General features: G+C 41.8%; 1 protein-coding gene across 2 annotated transcripts in view; it reads left to right on the top strand.

The window, feature by feature from the left end:
- Nucleotides 1-8317: 8317 nt before the first annotated feature.
- ITCH (itchy E3 ubiquitin protein ligase) overlaps nucleotides 8318-19274 on the top strand; it is a gene marked incomplete at its 5' end in the record, with an annotated part of 62603 nt that continues 51646 nt past the window's right edge. The window contains 2 exons of one of the 2 annotated variants that reach the window (XM_080627927.1): nucleotides 8360-8419; nucleotides 13194-13280. Coding sequence is in view for 1 of the 2 variants with exons in the window: in XM_080627926.1 (XP_080484052.1) it covers nucleotides 8318-8419 (102 nt within the window). Of the gene's footprint in view, nucleotides 8420-13193; nucleotides 13281-19274 lie in introns of both variants that reach the window. The other variant, XM_080627926.1, reaches the window with a different exon arrangement.

The following is a 19274-nucleotide window of genomic DNA, read 5'->3' as shown; positions in this document are numbered from 1 at the left end:
AGCCTCAGTCATAAACCAAGGCAAGCTTTGAAACCAGCGTGTTATGCACCTTTTATCTGTGAAAATAGTTAAAAGCGAGGATTTCCTCATACTTACACAGAAATTCTCCCTGAATCATCTTGCAAAATTTGAAATAGTTCTCAGTGCAGAGTTCACTCTGACACCCCAGCTCACAGTACTCTCCAGAAATAAGGTCTAATATTTGTTAACCTGAGTGGCAGCTGATCTCAGTCCTACAGAGAACAGTCCACAGAGAAAGGCGAAAGTCCCAGTAGGAAACCTGTAGCCCTTCAGCCAGAACATATGCAAGTGGTAATGGTTGTGTTTGATATTTGGAGCATTGCAGGCACACTGGCATACCTGATACCACACCAGAGTTCTGTAACTCCCAGAGGAGTAGCATGTCTGTTCCCCTGGGATGGGTTCATCTAATTCAGTCATGCTTTCAATGGGTTACATCACCAACCTTCTTGTCACAGCTCAAATCACTGGCTCACAGCAGCAGGACAGGAGTTCAGGCTCTGGCCCTCTTGTCTGAGACACCGAGGTTGCATTGCTGGCAGACTGCAGTTTCTGTGTGCTCCTTCACGCCTGCTTCTGCCAGTGGGCAAGCAGGAGACTTCCCAACATCTCTACATTATATGGCATGACCTAAGGGCAACAAAATGCTCCAGACTTGCCTTGCATTAGGTGCCAGCCCGCAGCTTCTCCAGCAAACTCTGTCGTCAGTTTTTCAGTTATAGTCGGTGTCCTTAGCTACTAACCCATGGCAACCCATACACACAGAATGTCCTTCCTAACTAATGAGCAAGACCAGAACAAAGACATCATTTCCTATAACTCCCACCAATTTCAGCTCAAGGCATACTGCTCTGTGAAGGCTGAAAGGACCAGCACCTTCCCACAGTTACAAGGAGTGGGTGGCAGGAGCTGACAGCATTTATTAAAGGAGGAGGGATCAGCTCCACCTAGCGTGAAGGTGCTCCACAACGCAGATATTCTCAAGGAGTGCTTAAAGACAAGTCACGCTAGCAGCATGGTTTGCCCTAATCCTCTGATGTAGGATATTGATGCCTCATAGCACTGTATTTTACTACATCTTAATGTATCAGTAGTCAGTGCACTGACTATTCGTATGTACCCTGGTCCTTTCATTGTGGCTGTCAGTGGTAGATTTGGGACACCAGATGGCACAAGGTAGGCACAAAATGGAGGGAATAGGATGTAGTGAAGAAAAAGGAACAGGAAAAAGAACAAAAAATTGCAAAAAACACTACCTAACAGAGCACATGAAACAACAACAGGATGTTATTTATGTTATATATCCTGTGACTGTTTCATTTACTGTAGTCGTTCAAGTGGGGAAGTTCTGGGTTGTAAATTTAAATATCTCACAGTCACTGGAAAGCTGTGAAACAGGGGAAAAAGAAACTTTTAAAAAAAAGAGAATATGACATTTCTTCAGAATTATATTTAAAAAAAAGGTTTAGGTTTACTGGCATGGCTGGGAAATGCTGTAGATTTCAAGGCTAGGAGAAAACATCAATCTAAGCTTCTGATAATACAGGTACTTCACACAGGTACTCCACACAAAGCCAGGTAGTTGCTTAACTGGACAATTAATCTATTATCTACACTATAAGAAGGATTTCGTGCAATCTGAATTGTTAGGGGCTTTTTAATAAAAAGGATGTCCATAATTTGTTCACTGACCTTCGAAAATGCCAAATACTCTGACAAAACAAACCCTGCCTGTCTCAAAGGGATACCCACAAACAATGAGAACATTATATTCTGTACCTCAGCTCACCCATACCCAGAAACTGCAGACAACAATTTCACTTTCCCACAAACTTATATACACATTGCAAAGATTTCTGCCTTTGAAACAGTATGATATTGTGGTGGCAGCGTTCAGGAGCACCCTGAATTAGGAAACTAGTATTGTTTTACCCTGCATTGAGGTTTGGTGAGGAGTAAAGAATACCCATAGTGAATGACGCAGATGAAAGAGGTGTTGCGTAACGACTGTTCCAGCAAGGACGAGCCATTCTGTGCAGTGAGGCAGGTACAGTGATGATCCAGTTGGATTTTATCATGGTAAATGTCACAAGGTGCCTAATGAAGGTTTTAACAGTGATGCCATCACTGGCATCTTCTAAGTGCAGTCCTCTGCTCTGTAGCTTCATGGCTTGTGAGTGCCCCAGTCAGCAGCTGAAAGCTGCAGCAGCCTTCTTACACGCAGGCTGCATGAGTCACACTGCTAATTTAGCTTAGCAGGGGTCCCATGTGGATGAGAGCCCGTTGTGCCTTATATTGGCTTTTAATATAGTGCTGTTACGGGCAGCATAGACATGGCTTTATATTACTCACAAACATGTTACAGCTCTCTCCGCAATTAAACTCTCCCTACCTGCCTCAAGCATAAACTCTGAGACATGTATTGCCTCGTGGGTTTGCACAAAGTCCTTCGCAATATGATTTCCTGACCGTTATCGTCTTGTGCAGTAGCACACAGTAACATCACTGGGGATCTAGCTCAGTTAATACCATCTCAATCCACAGCAACATTTATATTACTGTAGCAAGCATTAGCATTATGATACCATGATAACACCATTTGCCCCAGTGATATTAAATTCAACACATTTCGGCTTCTGCTGTGAATTTTCCACTTTCTCCACCCCTCTCCTCAGCAGAGGCTTCTCCACCAGGTCCTGATTCTGTGTTGCTGGTACCATCCGCTTTCCATCATGGACTGCCCAACAGAGGGCAGAGGGAACCTACGTTGAGGCTTCCAGGTGAATGAGGACTAGCAGCGGTTTGGTATGACCAAGCTGGTGCCTTTTGTAGGAGTACGGTTAGTCCAAGGGTTGAAAGGAGGCTATGTTTTTGTGGCAAGAACACTAGAAATTATTTACTTGAGAACATGCTGTCTTTACACACAAGTGCAAGCATGAACTGAGGCAAGAGCTAGACCTGAGAACCTGAAGCTCTGGGTTGGTGGTTAAGTCAGTATGACATTGTCTTCTCCTTCCTCTCCCGGTTGTAGCAAGCATGAGCATAACATGAACTGAGCACCAAGCCCTGAGTCTTGTAGAGCAAGTTTAACCAAGTAAATTCTCCTTTAATCCAGCATGGGAAATTATGAGCACTGCAGCTGGTATGTTAATGGCATGCAATGGGACTGGTACAGCAACCTTCCTGCCCCTTGTTGTTACTCACCTTAAGTTTGTAATTCAGCTGCCCAGTTACTAAGTGCACAGTGAGCGTAAGAAAGGCTGGATGAAATAAGTCGAGTGAATGAGTAAGATTACTACTCAGCAAGGGATATTCAAAGCCAGGGCCTGTTACCTTCCCTGCAGTTCAAGACTGGAGCTTTGGTTCAGACGTTTTGTTCAGAAGTGTAATGCTGCAGCTTCAAGGGACAGACAGACTTATTGAAACACACAACTTCACTTCTTACTCAACAGGATTGTTAGCTTGGGTTGTTTTTTTCTTTTTAGAGGAGGACATTGGGGTATCCTGGTACAAGGAACTAGACAAGGTAAAGAAGGTACAGACTCCTGAAGCTGATACTTTTCAAGAATTCACAATGGAAACCAATTCATTAGCTTTATTTGGCTTTGGATCAAGCCGCAAGTATTTAAATCATACCTTCTCCCTTTGTACTAGTTTTAACATTACATAGCTTTTTATCAGCCTCTGTTCTGCCCTGAAATGCAAGTTGATTTATACCAGAGCAATTTGCAAGGAGGTAAACCACTCAGGGCATGAGTCAGCCTTTCTGATGTAGATAATTTAAAACTATATAAAATGAGGAAGGTTATCAGGGTGGGACAGGAACAAACCCGGGTCTAAACAAGATAAAGGCTCTTTCTACTAGCATCTCCATTTCAAAAAACACTTCTCAAATAGCCTAGCAGAAACAGGCATCCCACTATCACCGACATTGAGTAAATGCATGTGTTCTCATCCTTTAAGAGTCCTAGATGCAGCATCCAGACAGCAAAGGTGTAACTAGAACCCAAGTAGTGCCCATGGGTGCCCTGCCTATCTGCCACGCTGTCTCACCACAGGCCTGGCTGACCTGAAGGCTGTTTGCAAGGTCTTGGTGTAGGCAGTGATTTACAGTATCATGTTCTTCAGTTCCAAGGAAAAATAATACTCAGCCTTTTGTGTGGGGAAGAGAGGAACAATTTTCCCAGTATCTTGTCCTTCCTTTAAAACATACACATACCATGGCTGTGTCATTTCCGTTCTCAAGACACCTAATCACTCCCTCACAGTTCTCTGATTATGCACTTTAAAGCAATTGAGTAATAAAACACTTAATTAAACAGCCACGTCTTTGTTTTACCCTTTAATTAGATTACTTGAAAATAATAATTTCTCACCAACCTGAAGGTTTCATTTTGCAGATAACAGGAAGTAATTTATCTTTTCCCACTGATACTTTCATAAATCTCAAGTCAAATTAATCAATTCTGATTTTAAAGTCAATTAGAAATAGATAAACTCTGATTCCACACTTATCTTCATGAGTGATATCATGAATTCAGAGTTCTCAACAAGGCAGCATAGCAAAAAATCTTTTTTTAGAGATGACAATTTCAAGATTTTATTAAATCAAAATTTTATTTATAAATATTTTTTAAATCAAGTCTGGTTTAAAAAAATAAAGCACTTGCTGCAATACTTACCTACATAACAAAAAGCTCCAGAAGACTTATTTATAAAATTTACTTTATAGTTTTTTATAAAGTGCTTTGAAATCCAGTAATGAAAAATGACGAGAAACCAAAATATTCCTGCATTTATAAATCACCAACTTTGCAGACAGAAGTGTTAAGCCACTGTCAAAGATTTAAAATAGCTTAGCAGCTAATGAATGCTGATGACATTTGATGATTATTCAACAGTCACTTTGTGATATTTGCTTGGGGCTGTGTCTAGCCCAAAGTAGGTAAGCATTCACACTAGCAAAATTCCTTCCATGGGGAGATGGTCACTGTGGTCTCTTCAGTAGCAGGATCACCTTTATGTTGTCGACTTGTATAGCATTACTACATTGAGGTCCTAAATGAAGGTAGACAAAAACCTCAGGAAACTCAACAGCTAGTTCTGTGTCTGGGAGGGAGTAACCCCAAGGCTGCATTGGTGATTAGAATATTGTTACTTACAGTAGCCCAATTGAGAGTAAACGCTATACATATTTTGCCACAAGAAACAATCTCTGTCACAGTGACCTTGAAATCTCTATTGGAGTGAGACAGAATGAAAAAAATATGACTATTATTATCTCCCAGAAATTAACTCCCAGAAGCACTGCTTGAGTGTATGAAACTTAGCAAATCTGGAAGCTATAAAGCATACACAGTTTTTCTAGAATGCCTTTGTACAAGATCATCCTGAAACTGTAGATAACTTTCCTAACCTGCTGAGGTTCTTAGCACTCAAAAGCAAGCTACGACACGGAATAGCAAGAAAATTCCATCCTGCCTGAGTATCTTGCAGTTATAGAAAGTATAAGGAAAAAGAAAATAATCAAATAGTCTTTCCTTTTCCCCAAATAAGCAAATAAAAGAAAGATAAAGCCTTGGATACGTAGCTGTTCTGCCACTCAGTTATATTCATCTGTGCTTGCCACATTGTTCTAGTGGCAATTCATTATCTGTTATTCCAGTTCACTACCAGGCTATGATTTTTAACACGGAAAATGATCTCTGAAAGAGTGTGAATGTGAAGATTGCTCTATGTTCATCCTGTCCTGGCAAGCATAGACTAATCATAGTCTGTGCACCTGGAATGCATTCTTTTTCTCATGACTTTTGCTGAGCAGATGGCACCAGTGGAACTTGACTGGAGGCATCAAAAGCTGAAAAATAAAGAGATTGGGATTGCTGGTGTTGAACAACAATCATTTTTTTGAAATGCCAGTTACAAAAGGAGGAAAAAAATAACACAGAGGACAACTTGCGTGGTGTCCTTGAAAAAAGTCACTGTTATTAATTCACATCTGCTTTAGCAACCCTTACCTTGGAAACCTAAAACCCTGTAAGTCAAAAGCAGAGACTGCAAATGGCCACACTGCCGTAAGGATATATGCACATCTCTTGAATTCAATAGCAGTCACCTGTATGTGTACTTGGGGTAGCATTCAGCTTCTTCCTGCAAACACTAAGCTACTAAAGTTCAAATTAATTCAGACAGCTGAGGTAAGAGGTCATAGTACACCGAGTTTCAATGTCCCTGCAGCTTTGGGAATCAAACCACAGGCAATCTGCAAAAACAAACTCAGTGTTATGTATCAGATGGGAGACAGAGCAAATACACTGTAAGGGAAACTCAGCTATGCAGATGTGGAACTCCAGCTGAAGTCAGCCTGAGCTTTACTGTCCGGCCACGCAGGAATCTGTACCACAGCAATGGATGAGAGATAACTCATTATGTCAGCGATGCAGGAGAGAGAAATATCTGTTAAGTAAGGCTTGCAGAACTCATTAATTGGAATGGGCCATTTAAATATGTAACTATTAATGTACGTGTATGTGGTAAAAGAAGATAAAGACTTAAAAGTGCATAGAAAAACTTTAAAGAATAACCAACCAACCAAACCTCCAGAACTTATTTGAGCTGTTCAGTTTGTTTGGTTCCTATACTGGGCTATAACCCTGGCTTCAAACTTGCTTCCCAGGGATGCACACCTTCTGGAAAAGCCACACACTTCTGACTCCTCAGCACTCACAGGCTCTGACTGAGCAGCCAGTGTTGTTCTGTGCTGGAATTAAAGGGATTCCTGTGCTTAAAGTTACGTGCATATATACCTTGGTCAATCATAACTACAGAGGGCTAACTGGCATGGAAACATGCATGTTATTCTGTTAGGGGAAAACAATCTGAGCTGTTTTCTTGCTTAGGCCTCACCAACAGAAACAGACATTTAATTGCAGCAATGGAATCTTTCTCATTGGAGTTTATGTGTGAGGCAAGAAGAGAAGATGGATTTTTACATCCCTACCAGTTGTAAGAGAATGCTAAACTTTGCACCTGTAAAGTATGCAATTTCCCTGAAACATTAGTGAGGATATTTTCTTACTCTTTGAAAATAACGGACTCTTTTCTCTGATTTCACTGCATGGAAACTGAACCCTCTTATTCCTCTCTGCCAAAAGAGGAAGTGTATTTTTATTCCCATGTATTCACTTAAGCAATGGTGCATTCTGGTTAAGAAAAAATACACTTTAAACAAGGGTTTTTGTAAAGGTTAAGTAATATCAATAGCTTCAGTATCTGTAGTGCATACATTAAACCGCAAAACCTTAACTGTGTGGCCAAAGCCCACACTACCCCTGATATCCCAGTTGCCTGTCTGTAAGAAACTTGGATTACCCAGAATGTCTCTTTGTGCTATCAGAAATTTCCTGTTAGTGTTACTGTGATAACCCAGCACTGCCAGTGGCTTGTTAAGGTGTTCTTGTAACTTCAGCAGTGTTAGCCTAACCTGCAGGGCTGCTTTGGTGATCAATAATTTTTACTGTAGTGGATCCAGAGAAGGGAACGGAGCTGGTGCAACGCCTGGAGCACAGTGTGATGGGGAATGGCTGAGGGACCTGAGGGGTTCAGTCTGGACAAGAGAAGGCTCAGGAGGGACCTTATTGCTCCCTACAACTGCCTGAGAGGAGGATGGAGCCAGGAGGGGCTGGGCTCTGCTCCCAAGGAACAAGGGATGGGGCAAGAGGAAATGGCCTCAAGCTGGACCAGGGCAGGTTTAGATGGAGGTGAGGAACAATTCCTGCCCCAGAGGGTGCTCAGGCATTGGAACAGGCTGCCCAGGGCAGGGCTGCAGGCACAGTCCTGGAAGGCTTCACACCACGTGTAGACGATGCCCTCAGTGCCATGGGTTAGTGGTGGCCTTGGCAGTGTTGGGGCAATGGCTGGACTGGATGATCTTAAAGGTTTTTTCCAACCGAGCTGATGCTATGATTTAATATTCTATGTATGTGCTGTGTGTACATACACATACAATCCTTCCCAGGGCCCTGGCCCATATGGTTTCTGTGGCAGGTGAGGGGATGACCAGGCCGCTCCCTGCCGCTCCGGGCAGCCTCACGGCCAAACGCCAGTCTTAGCCCGGGAACCGACTGCTGCGGCGCGCTCAGTGATCCCATCGCCACACCCCGCGCACACACCCCGCACGACCACCGAGCCGGAAGTCAGGCACCGCAGGCGAGGCCGACCCGCCGCACCGGACCCGCCGCAGAGCACGCCGGGAACTGTAGTCACGGCGCGGCAGTGGCTGCGGAGGGCTCGGCGCATGCGCAGCTCCCGCCCGACTTTGCGAAGTCGCTGCCTCAGGCCGGGCTGGAGCCGCTGCCATCTTGGCCGGGGAAGGGAGCAGCTGCTGCGCCCGTGCCCGGTGAGGGATCGGGGTCCGCACCGGGGGCGGGGCGGGGCGGGTGGAGGTGGCGGGCACGGTGGGTCCGGGCTGCGTGAGCTCGGCGGGCTCGGCAGGGCACGGCGTTCCCCAGCGCTTCCCTCGGCGGCCGTGGCGAGGCAGGGGGGCGAGAGGGACTCCGGCGGGCGTAGGCCCGGCTGCTTGAGGGGCTTCTCCCCCCCGGAGGGCCTCGCTGAGGGAACCTCTCTCCGCCAGCGCTGCCACCCCAGGCCCTGGCGGGGGTAGATCTTGGGCAGGAGGTCGAACTGGGACGGCAGCGTCATTCTGTTCCCGGGGTACGGGGCGACGGTGCCGGGACCCCGGCGCTGCCCTGCGTGGACTGGCTGGCCCTGCCGCCCTTTTGCCGGCATTGCCGGCCTGCGCTGGGGAGCCCCTTCGTTCCGGCTGGTTGGGGCACCTGCCGGACCCCGGGCTGGGGCCCCGGTTTCCCCCAGCTCTGAATCGCTTGCTCCGGTTGTCCCCAGCAGTATTTGCCCCTGCCACCTTTTCCAGGCTCCGTGTCGCTGAGATTAACCTCGAAACCTTCACCCCCTTTGGGCTCTGGGGATTCGCTCCCGTCAGAGGCTTTGTTTTCCGGCAGTCGGTCTGTAAGGCAGTCCTCTCAAGCCTTCTTATTTAGTCCCTCTGAAGAGCGCGTCCCCTCCGTCCTGGGGCCCCTCTAGTTCACGCTGCAGCCTCTTTGGGAGGCTTCGCTGCCTTTGTCTCGTCAGGGTACAGACGTACCTTGAAGTAATGTTTCCCAGTGATAAAGCACGACTGTAGCTGGAGGTTTATACTGAACCGTGTTCGCTCTTGTAAACACAGCAGAATGGCAGCGCCGGTGCCACTGCTCTATTTTGGAAACACGGACAAGTTCCAGCCGTTACACCTCCTGCTTCCAAAGAGGGTGTCTTTGACCTTGTGTAGCGATAGTATCCAGATTAAAGCAGAAGATGGTGTTTGAGGATGCCCTTAGTGGCTCTGATAGCCAAGAATTCAGCTGTAACTTGTGATGTTAAATGGCAAAAAGAACTTCAGATCTCTGTGTGGTGCAGAGGGAAAGGCAGGTGTAGCATTTGAGATGTCTGTTATCATTTTGTGCCATCCTTTACCCTTGAAGCTTCAGAAAATATCCCCAGCAAAACTTATCTATAGTTTATTTACAGACAAAGAAGAAACCAGGGTAGTTTAGACCATATTTTCCCAATATATTATTGCTTGTTTTAGTGGGTTTCTCATAATTTTGTTTGGTGTCTGCTACTTTGACACTCATCCTTTTCAAAGGGAAAAGAAGAGAAATACAGACTGATACTTGTAAGGTGACAGTCACTCTTAAGGGTATGACAGTAGATCCAGCTCTGCTTGCTTGTATTTACCTGAAATAAGGCATAGATTTTTAAAAATGAAATATGAACTGCAGACTTAGATTCTGAGGATTGTAGTGCTTAAAAAGAAAAAAACTGTTAAAAAAACCCAAAAAACCCCAAACCCACAAAAACCCAACAACCAAATTTAAACTCTTCTCTCACAGCAAAAGTCCGGAGCAGTTCTAGTGTAATGCCAGTTACATTGCTCTTTGCTATAGCCAGTTGAATCTGAACTTGCTCTAGTGTGCCTTGTTAGTTGTAGTGTCTTGACAGTTTTAATCAGTGCACTGAACGCATTCACCTCCCAGCGATCAGTGAAATAAAATGTAGCATTCTGATCCAAAGTGAATTTTCTTGTCTTCAAAGCAAAGACCTGATACAGTGCATGTGCAAGATGATGTTGCAGTGGAAAATAACTGAGACTTCTGAGTGCTAACTTTGAAAGCTTCTTACAGATTAAACAGTTACTTTGGGGCTTAAGAGAGATTGAGAGAAGATTATTTACATGAATTTATTAGTTAAGTGGCATCACCTTGATTTCTTCCCTCAATTTTCTCTCCCCCCCTTAAAGTTCTGTTTCTTCTGTGGTGGAACAGATGTGAAATATGAAGTTGTTGTGTTTCTTTGTGTCTGAGTTTCAAAATGGTTTGGGAAAGCTAACTACAGAACAAATAAGAAGACAGGTAGTAACGTAGCATGATGTTTCTCTTGTAGAGTTGAAATTAATAGTTGTTTCTAGGCAAGCTCGCCTTAGCATTGCTTGAAAATATTTTATGAGAGGTGTACAAAATAAATTCATTTTCCTCTATTGTAGAGCATATGCAATGGATAAGTGACTTCTCAACAGCATTATCAGTGGATAGCATCTAAATGAATGTATTTTGTAAATTTAAGCTGTTTAAACCAAGTGGTAAATCTGTTCAACCATAGTAAAGTGCTTTTCATGTTGTTTTTCAGTTGATTTCTGCTTAAAAGCAAGGAAAAGAGTCTGTAGGGTTAGAGCAGAGGGTAAACCTCTTGCAAATGGTAATGGTGAAACTTCTGGAAGCGTTGTTTATTGTGAAGCCTTTCTGTTTGGCTAGCCAGTAATGTTCAGGTAATGTTCTAATTCTTCTCAGTCTACTGCACTTACATGTAATTGAAGGAACTACTTTGTGCCCTTACACCTAAGGAAAGTGAATACATGTGCATAACCTAGAGGAGAGTATTTGTCTCAGTTGCTGCCTGTAACCGTACTTTGGCCAGCTATAGAAGCACTTTGAAGTGTGTGGTTATCTCAGAAGACGAAATAGACAAGCCATGATTATAGTCTAGCTTGGAAGGGTTCTGTTTTTTCTAGATACTTACTTTTTACTGCCTCATAAATTGAGTATTTTTAACGATTTTATGCAATCTTTCTTGGGCTTAGTTTGACTGTTATATGAGCTAATTCTGTGTCCATGGTTTGGGGAGGGAAAGGTAGTTTTTCTTCTTCATTCCTCTTGTCTGTTCATCCCTCTTTTCTGAAGAATAAAGCAATATGGACTTGAACATTTTCTGTAAGAGACTGGCATTCTGGTTTTACTTGCTGTAGTGCAGAGTTGCTGCAGCTGAAGGATTGATCTTTTTCTTCATAAGAATTGGAAATTACACTCAATAGAAATGACAGGGTTGTGACAAATTGGGAAAGAGTATTTTAAAGCAGCCAAGGCCCTATTTTGTATGACCAGCTCTTCAGTTATGCTGGCAATTTCTGCTTTTACTATACACGGACATAGAACAAACTTCCTGGTAAAACATCAAGGGCAGATTTTTACCCCCCTCTCTGAGGAAACGCGATACTAGATCTTGTTATGCTGGTTATTCAAATCATTTTTTAAACTTGGCAGTATGTTAATATGCTGTTCTCTCTCTTTTTTAAGTTTTATTACAGTCCTCCCATTTAGAAACTGATAATGCCTGCTTTCCACCCACCTGCCTGAGCTATTCTAAACCATGCTGGTAGGAGAGACCTATTGTTTCAGGCATGAGAAGAACTACTTGCATGTTTGCATTTAGATCATTGATTTAAGTTCAGAGTTTAGACTCAAATGGTATTGTTGGTAAGTAGGAAAAGGTCTATTCTCTTTGGGTGGATTATTAAAGTTTTATTGTGTGGAACCTTGTTTCTAATCAAGAAGTGAAACTTGGGTGACTTACCTTTTACCCAAAATGTGCAGATCTTGTATTTGTACTTGGGTAGGTGATGATACAAAAGCTGGAGCTTTCAAGAAGAGGGTGTTAATATCAGCCTCTATGGAATCTTTATGCTCTGTTTTCTGTTCTTTAGAGGCCTAGTTTTTTGTCAAGGGTAGCCTTTCTATAGACTTTTTCTCTCTTAGTATTAGCTCAATACCTGGTTATCTTTTTAAAAGCTTAATGCTAAGGAAAAGAAAGATCAGTTAAGGTTTAAAGCAATCTTGAATAGAAAAAGACATAGTAAAGGCAGGTTTATAATCTGGTTCTCTTTTATTAATTTATTCATCAAGTGGATAGCCATTTGCAGTGAAATATCCATCAAGAATATAATTTGTGACTGGGAGCATGTTCATTTACTTAAAAATAAAACGGGCTCTTTGATTCCTTCAGTTTCACATGATTGTGATGGGTCTTTTGCCAGTGCAAGTAGTTTGTAAGTGGTTACTGCCCTTTTTAGCTTTGCCTTGTCCAGTGCAGTGAGAAAAGGTAACGAAGACTGGGTGCAGACCAAGCTGAAGAAGTGCTGAGACATGGAAGAGCAGATTGTGTTAATTTTTAACATACCTTTGGTCAGTAACCATTCTAGTGCCTGCCCCTATCCCCAGTGCTGTCTTTTAATAATATATTGATAATCATTACTCTTGCTTGACAGTTAGAGTGCTCAGATATCCAGATATTATTTCTTCACTGCTGGTTTCATAAACATTTGAATGGATTAAGACCTGTTGCTCCAAATGCTGCATTTGTATGTAATTTTCTGACACCTTGGATCTTGCTCTGCCGGTGCCATGAGCTGCTCTTCTCTTGATTTATTTGCAGAGCAGTTGGCTGAAGTGAGCTGATTCTTCATAAGGATTCCTCAACTTTAAAGAGTTTTTACTCTGGCTTGTCAGAGTTGAAGTAATTGACCATTGGATCACTGATTAAATTCTCTTCACAGGGCTTACCTCTGTGAGTGCCTTGTGTTTATATATATGTGTGTATTTCCTACTGCTGTAAATACATAATTTCATAGGTAAGAAATACTGGGATTAATATATAAAAATGTTCATGAGATGATAATGTGCTTGGCCTGATCTTTAACTAGGCTTACTAACCTTTGTAGAAGTGGGGAGCTGCGTATTTTCACTAGATTTTACCTGTAGTTGGACACCTGTTACTGTCTCTTCTAGTTATGACCTCCTGGGGTGATCCTGCATCAGAAGGGCACTTCACTCTGTAAAGGAAGTGAGGAAAAAGAAAATACAGGAGCTTAGAAGGTAAAAAGTAACAGTGTGACACTGGCTTGTTTCCCGTGTAAGGATAGCAAGGCTGCTTCTGTTCTTCAGTATGCACAATTCATCCAGGGCACATGTTGTGTGCTACTGATCAATGATGTAGTTCTCAAAGCAGCTTATTATTCCAGCTGTTTGAAAGGGAAGAATGGGTATAATTATAACAGGAAAGAGGAGGACAATGATGAGGGTTTAGGAAAGCACTCTGACCACCTTCCTTCTATAGCTATCCAGACTAAATAGCTGTCACCTGAGCTTTAGGGTTTGTTTTACATTGTGTTATTTAGTGTATTTTAATTCCATTCAAAAGTGTTCATCACCTGAAGATACAGAGGAAGGCTTAACAATGGGCAGTACTTCTGCAGATAATGGGCGTACTCCATTTTGTGCTTGTTAAATTGACTTTAACATGATATTCTAAAGTGTTAGAATATTTTTGTCTTCTGCAAATGCAGCATGTCCTGTGTATTTAGAATGACCAATTTCTGGAGCAGTGCTACATTTGTTAAACATTTGCTTGAACCAGATCTAGTTCAGGTCAATGAATAAGTGATCACAAGGTGAGGGTGTTCTCGTTGTTCTTTTTGTGCACCATTGGATCAGTGTGTAACCCCTTGTCTGAAGTCAAACTTGGGCTAGTGGATTCGTTCTGTGTGGAAACCTGTTGCCATTGCTAGTGGATTATTTAGGTATTCTCAGTGGTGTAAAGGTTTTAAGCATAGTCCTGTGAGGTGTGGTATATCATTACTTTCTTCTTTTCCCTTTCTTCCCACGCCAGTCAGGCCCTCAAAACTATGAGACTTATGGCATTAGTGACAACTTGAATTAGTAAAGCAAAAGGTGACACTTAAGAATAGTCTTGCTTTCACCTGGGATGTGAATGTCTGAACAAAATAATGCTGTTCTCAATGGTGATGTTAGAGGTGAAAATGCTCTCAGATTAATGTGTGTTCACCTCAAAACTGTGAACTTCCCAGTAGACACTATGTTTGACTGGAGAAGATACAAACAAAATGAATGCACAGTTAAGGATGGACAATGTGGGAGTTAAGAGAGCAGGGACTTTGTAGACAGTAATGATAGGGATAGGATCTATCTATAGAGAAAGCCCATAACACAGCTGGGATTGCTTTGCTTTTTGATCTTTCACTTCCTGTTTTTAAAATGGTAAACTCTGTATTTTGTATTTCTGCTGTCACAATTTATAATCAAATACAGGCATGTTTTTATGCATTACAAGCTAAATGAAACTTGTCTGAACAAAATTGTCAGACCTCCTCACATGTAGACTCAGGATTTGCATCTGGAAGACTCCTGTGCTGATTAAGGAGGTCATTACACAGCATTATGACCCTATAGACTTTTACTCTAGTATACGTGTACCTTCTTGGCTTGTCACATTTTGCATGGACAGGTAAGCCATAAAGGAGTGTATGTATGGTGTAGTATGTGTGTTCACACTGTATTACACTCCTTGTATAGAACAGTTTGTCAGGGCATGCAAAGTATGCCTATTTTATTAAAAATAAAACTAAAACTAATTTTTCAGTTCTCAGGAACTCTGAGCTTCTCTTCTTCCTGAGGATTTACTGAATTTAAACAGGTCAGTGAGTGTCAATTCAGCAGTAGAACTGGCACAAAGATGGGGACTAGGAGTCCCCGTGTGTGACTAGGAGGAACATGAAAAGGAATGTGGGAGCACGCTTTCAGCCATATCAGACTGCTACAGTAGGACTGTGTGTTCCCCTGATAACTGTGCTGCTGTCATTCTTACTGTGCAATCACCTCTGGCTGGCTGTCAAGTTTCAGTTTAGGAGGCAGTTCTAAGCTTCTTCACATACCTGTGGGCTTTAAGTTGTGTCCCTGCAGTATGGTTATTCCCTGGAAGTTGAAGGATGCAATTAAAACTTGTTGTTAGCAGATAAACCTGCTCTTTTAAGTGTGCTGTTGTCAGTTCTTCATAGAAGATCAGGGGTGTAAAGACTGAAACTTTCAGTCAAGGATTTTATTTATTACTACAGTTGGAAGTCCTGGGTTTCAGAGTCCAAAGCTTTCAGAAGAGAACCCTACTTTATCTTCTGATAAAGGGTAGAAGGGTTTCAGGGCAGCCCAGCAAAACCCCAGTTAAATGGAAGTGCTGAGAATATTGAAATAGTGGTGCAGTTCTAATCCATCTTTTTCCTATAATTTCTGTTTTATTTTTCAGAGGCATGGGCTGGAATATAACAAGCAGTTGAATGTTGCAGTTTTGGGGTGATTTTGTTGTCCCCTCCTGGCTATGCTTTCCTGTTGCCATCTGGTTACTTGCAAAAGATTCCCAGGAAGCAGGTGGTGGACTTCTGTTGGAATTAGAAAGCATGAAGATGATTCCTCTGGAACATAAGATTGTGCTTGCAGCAGTTTGCAGTTCTAAAAAAGACAGTGGCCCATAGCAGACTTTCAGATATCTTGTTGTTTACTTAAGTCATCTCAATTTCACCCTCACCCTCCCAGAAATTCTCATTTCCATTACATCTTTTGGCTTTGTGTATTTTACTTTAGTAATGCATAATTTAGGTTGGAAATAGGCAAGCTTTATTTCCAGCTGGCACTGAATTTAACACATGGGAATATTACTTCATTTTGTTGCAAATACTTGATTTCCAGTTCTAGTTTTTCTGATTATTTGTAATATGCAAGAGTATTCAGAGAAGCAGCCTATTTTTCTTATGGGGCAGTGTATGTACATTCTTACCTTGGTAACTGTAAGAATTTCAGTGCATTGGGTACAGTAGTTCTTGTTCTTACAGCTGAGTCCAAGTTAATCGAGAGGAACTGTATCTTGTAGTGTCTGATTTGTTAAAGCAAGTACAAGCAGCAAGTAACAAAGAACTTTCTTTTTCAAGAGATTCCAAATAATCAGCAAAGCTCAGGTTTGTGATTGCCACTGGTAGCAGAGAATGAAGCAGTTCTTTGAGCCTTGTCAGGTTGAGTTGCGGATCTGTACAGTCTGTTTTGGCTTAGTTTATTGCTTGGGTACCTCCAGTGACAGTCTGTTCAGCAAAATAGTTTTTGTTGGGCAATATCATTTGCCGATATCTTTCTGCTGATATCTCCATGGCCCTTTTTATCTGTGTTCGTGAGGTGTGCCTGGGGATCTCTTCATCATTACCCCGCCTGAGATAGGCACCTTTGTACAGGTGTACAGCACTTCCTCAGTGCTGTTAAACACTTTAAAAACAAGGTGTGTTGCATGCTGGACAGTTCTGAACAGAATGTACGAAAGAACCATGTTTAGGTTAGTATAGGTACCAGCTTTATTCTGTGGTTGAAGAATGTCTTGCAGGTGACAGGATCTGGTTTTGGTTCTGGGTTTCTAGACTGCTAGTAAACAACATCCTTTCAAAAGGCTTCTTTTAAAAACAATCTTTAAAATAACTGTAATAGTGGGTGAAGTTGTTAGTAATGATTACAGGTAATAGTGTAATTTAGTGGTCAAGCTTTCTATTTCCATCCCCCCAGAGTTAAAAACTTTATGTATCTTTGTTTGAATAAGGGTGTGTATGAGCCACTAAATATTCAATAAAGTGCTGCGAATGGAATGGGGAAATATGTTGGAGCAAGCATTGATCTGTAAACAAGAGGAAAAATTAACGGCTGGAGATTACAAAGTCCTGAGTAGATCCCGTCCTCTGTTAGGAACTGAATATATAACTTTTTCTAAAGTGACTTGTTCTAAAGCTGCAAGGTAGATGGTGGAACATAAGGTGGTGGCCTTGCATTTTATTCTGTTGTGAGAGTTGATAATATAGAGATTGCTTCTTACTGACACTTCAGAAGTAATGCCTTTGAAATACAGTTAAAAATAGCTGCGATACAAAACCAGTAGTTTTCTTCTGATGCCAAAGCACAAAATAAGCAGTCAGAGTAGTTAAAGCTCAAGTGGTTCTCCAGTAGATCTATCAGTCTTTTAGCTCTCTTTCCATGAGCATCAAAAGAAGTTCAGCAGTTTCTGAATTTGTTTATGAAGGTTAATGATTTCCCCCTTTTTAATTGGGAAATAACATAAAAATGTCAGGTGAACTGTGATGCTCTGTGATATTTCTGTAATAATGAGATAAGGGAGCTAAATATATGCACTGGGAACTGTAAAATGAGTGAAAGTTAGTGGATATGTTAAAAACATAAGGCTAAAGAGCAGCACACTGATGTGAATTTATCAGTTTGGTATGCAGCTATATTGTGCCTCTGCAATCAAAATACCTGTATATGTCACTGGCATTTTTGACAGTATCATTGCTTGGTTTTTATATGCTAAGAGAAACTTCATTGCCATTCTTTCTCACTGAGGTTTGGATTAATTTGTACAGATATGGCAGAAACTTTGAGAAGCTCTTAGGGGATCAGCATCCTTTAAGTGACACAGCAGTCCAAATTTGTTACACGTGGGATATTTTTAGTGTAGAGTGATTTGATTGTAAGTACTGCAGAGATGGGGACAGAGGCTTTATCATGTGTAAGAGAGATATGGAGCAACATATCGTTTACTGTGCAGATTTGCTCTGGAAAGTTACTGCGATATGAGTTAAAATGAAGGAAATTCTTAAAGGTGTGACAGTTTGACACCTGCCATCAGCAAAGTAAAATGTCTTTTTGAATGAACAGAATATTAACCATTATATTCAATAACTTCCCCACCTCTGATGTTAGGTGAATAATGAAGGTATACCGCAGGTTCCAAGGCAGCACTATGTGAATGTTTTGTGAGGTTTCTTACCATGGCAAAAGAAAATTACAGTAAGACAGGAATCAGTGTGCATATGAAGTGTAAAATGGCACATGGGTTTATTAATTTTCAGGTGCAGAACTTTGCACTTCCTTTTGCGGAACTTCTGTTTCATCAGCATTTTTGCTGAGGGTGAGCTTGGTCCCATTGTCCAACTGATAAATGAAGTTGCACAGTGTTGGCCAAGTGTGTGCCCTGGCTACAGCACTAAGGATTGGCCTTTAGCTAGGTGGTATCCTGCTGACCACAGCCCCTCGAGTCTTGCAGCTCAACCAGATTTTCAGTTCACCCCATGGTTCTGTCTGACCCATATGTCATTTTGTCTGTGAGGATGTTGTATGAGACAGTGTCAAAGGTAACTAGCATCCACTGCTGTTTCTCATCATAGAAAGCTGTCAGTTTGGCCAAACATGATTTCACCTTCATAAATCCATGCTGACTAATCCAAATCACCTTCTGTCTATAATATCTTAATAAATGGCTCTGATGAGAATTTGCTCCCTGACCTTCCTTGGGATTGAGAGGGAACTGAACAGCCTGTAGTTTCTTGGATCGTTAGTCTTGTTCTTTTGAAGAAAGGAGTGATATTTACCTTTTTCAGTAACTGGGAATAGAGAGAGTCACTCAGAGGAGCTGAGTGACCTTTTCACTTTTGAATGGCAGTTTGGGCTTCACCGAGCTCAAACTTTACTTCAGAGATTTATCAGAAATGTTAGTTTTGGCAAATTATTTTCTCTAGCACACATAATGAATGGAGAAAAAAAATTCTGGTTTTAGCATCTCTGTAGATGCTTAATACTTCCTGAAATGTATCCCTCTTGTAAAATATTTTTATGTAAAGTATTTGTGTTTACATGCTAGCGGTACTCAGTTACTGGTTTTACTTCCACATGAAACAAGTAGTTCTGTGGTCCATCCCATTGCTGAGGCCTCAGAGAAACACTATCTGTTACCCTGTTTGCAGACACAAGTACTTTGTGCATTAGTCATTCAAGTTAAATAGATACATGCTTTAAATGCAGTAAATCTGTTTGTCTAAGAGGATCCTTATTTATTTTGTTTTAACTGCTGTGGTCATGTCTTTCCAGTAGTTTTGCAGGAAAAATTTTCTAGCCTTTATTTTGTGTAGAAGAAGGGAAAAAGCAGTGATGGAGAGTGGAGAACTTTGGGGTTTCCTTTTTATCTTTTTATAAAGAAAAACATTCTATGGAAGA

This window comes from Psittacula echo (genome assembly GCF_963264785.1).
Source record: "Psittacula echo genome assembly, chromosome: 12".
Classification (NCBI taxonomy): Eukaryota; Metazoa; Chordata; class Aves; order Psittaciformes; family Psittacidae; genus Psittacula; species Psittacula echo.
This window is presented reverse-complemented; position numbering and strand designations above follow the sequence as displayed.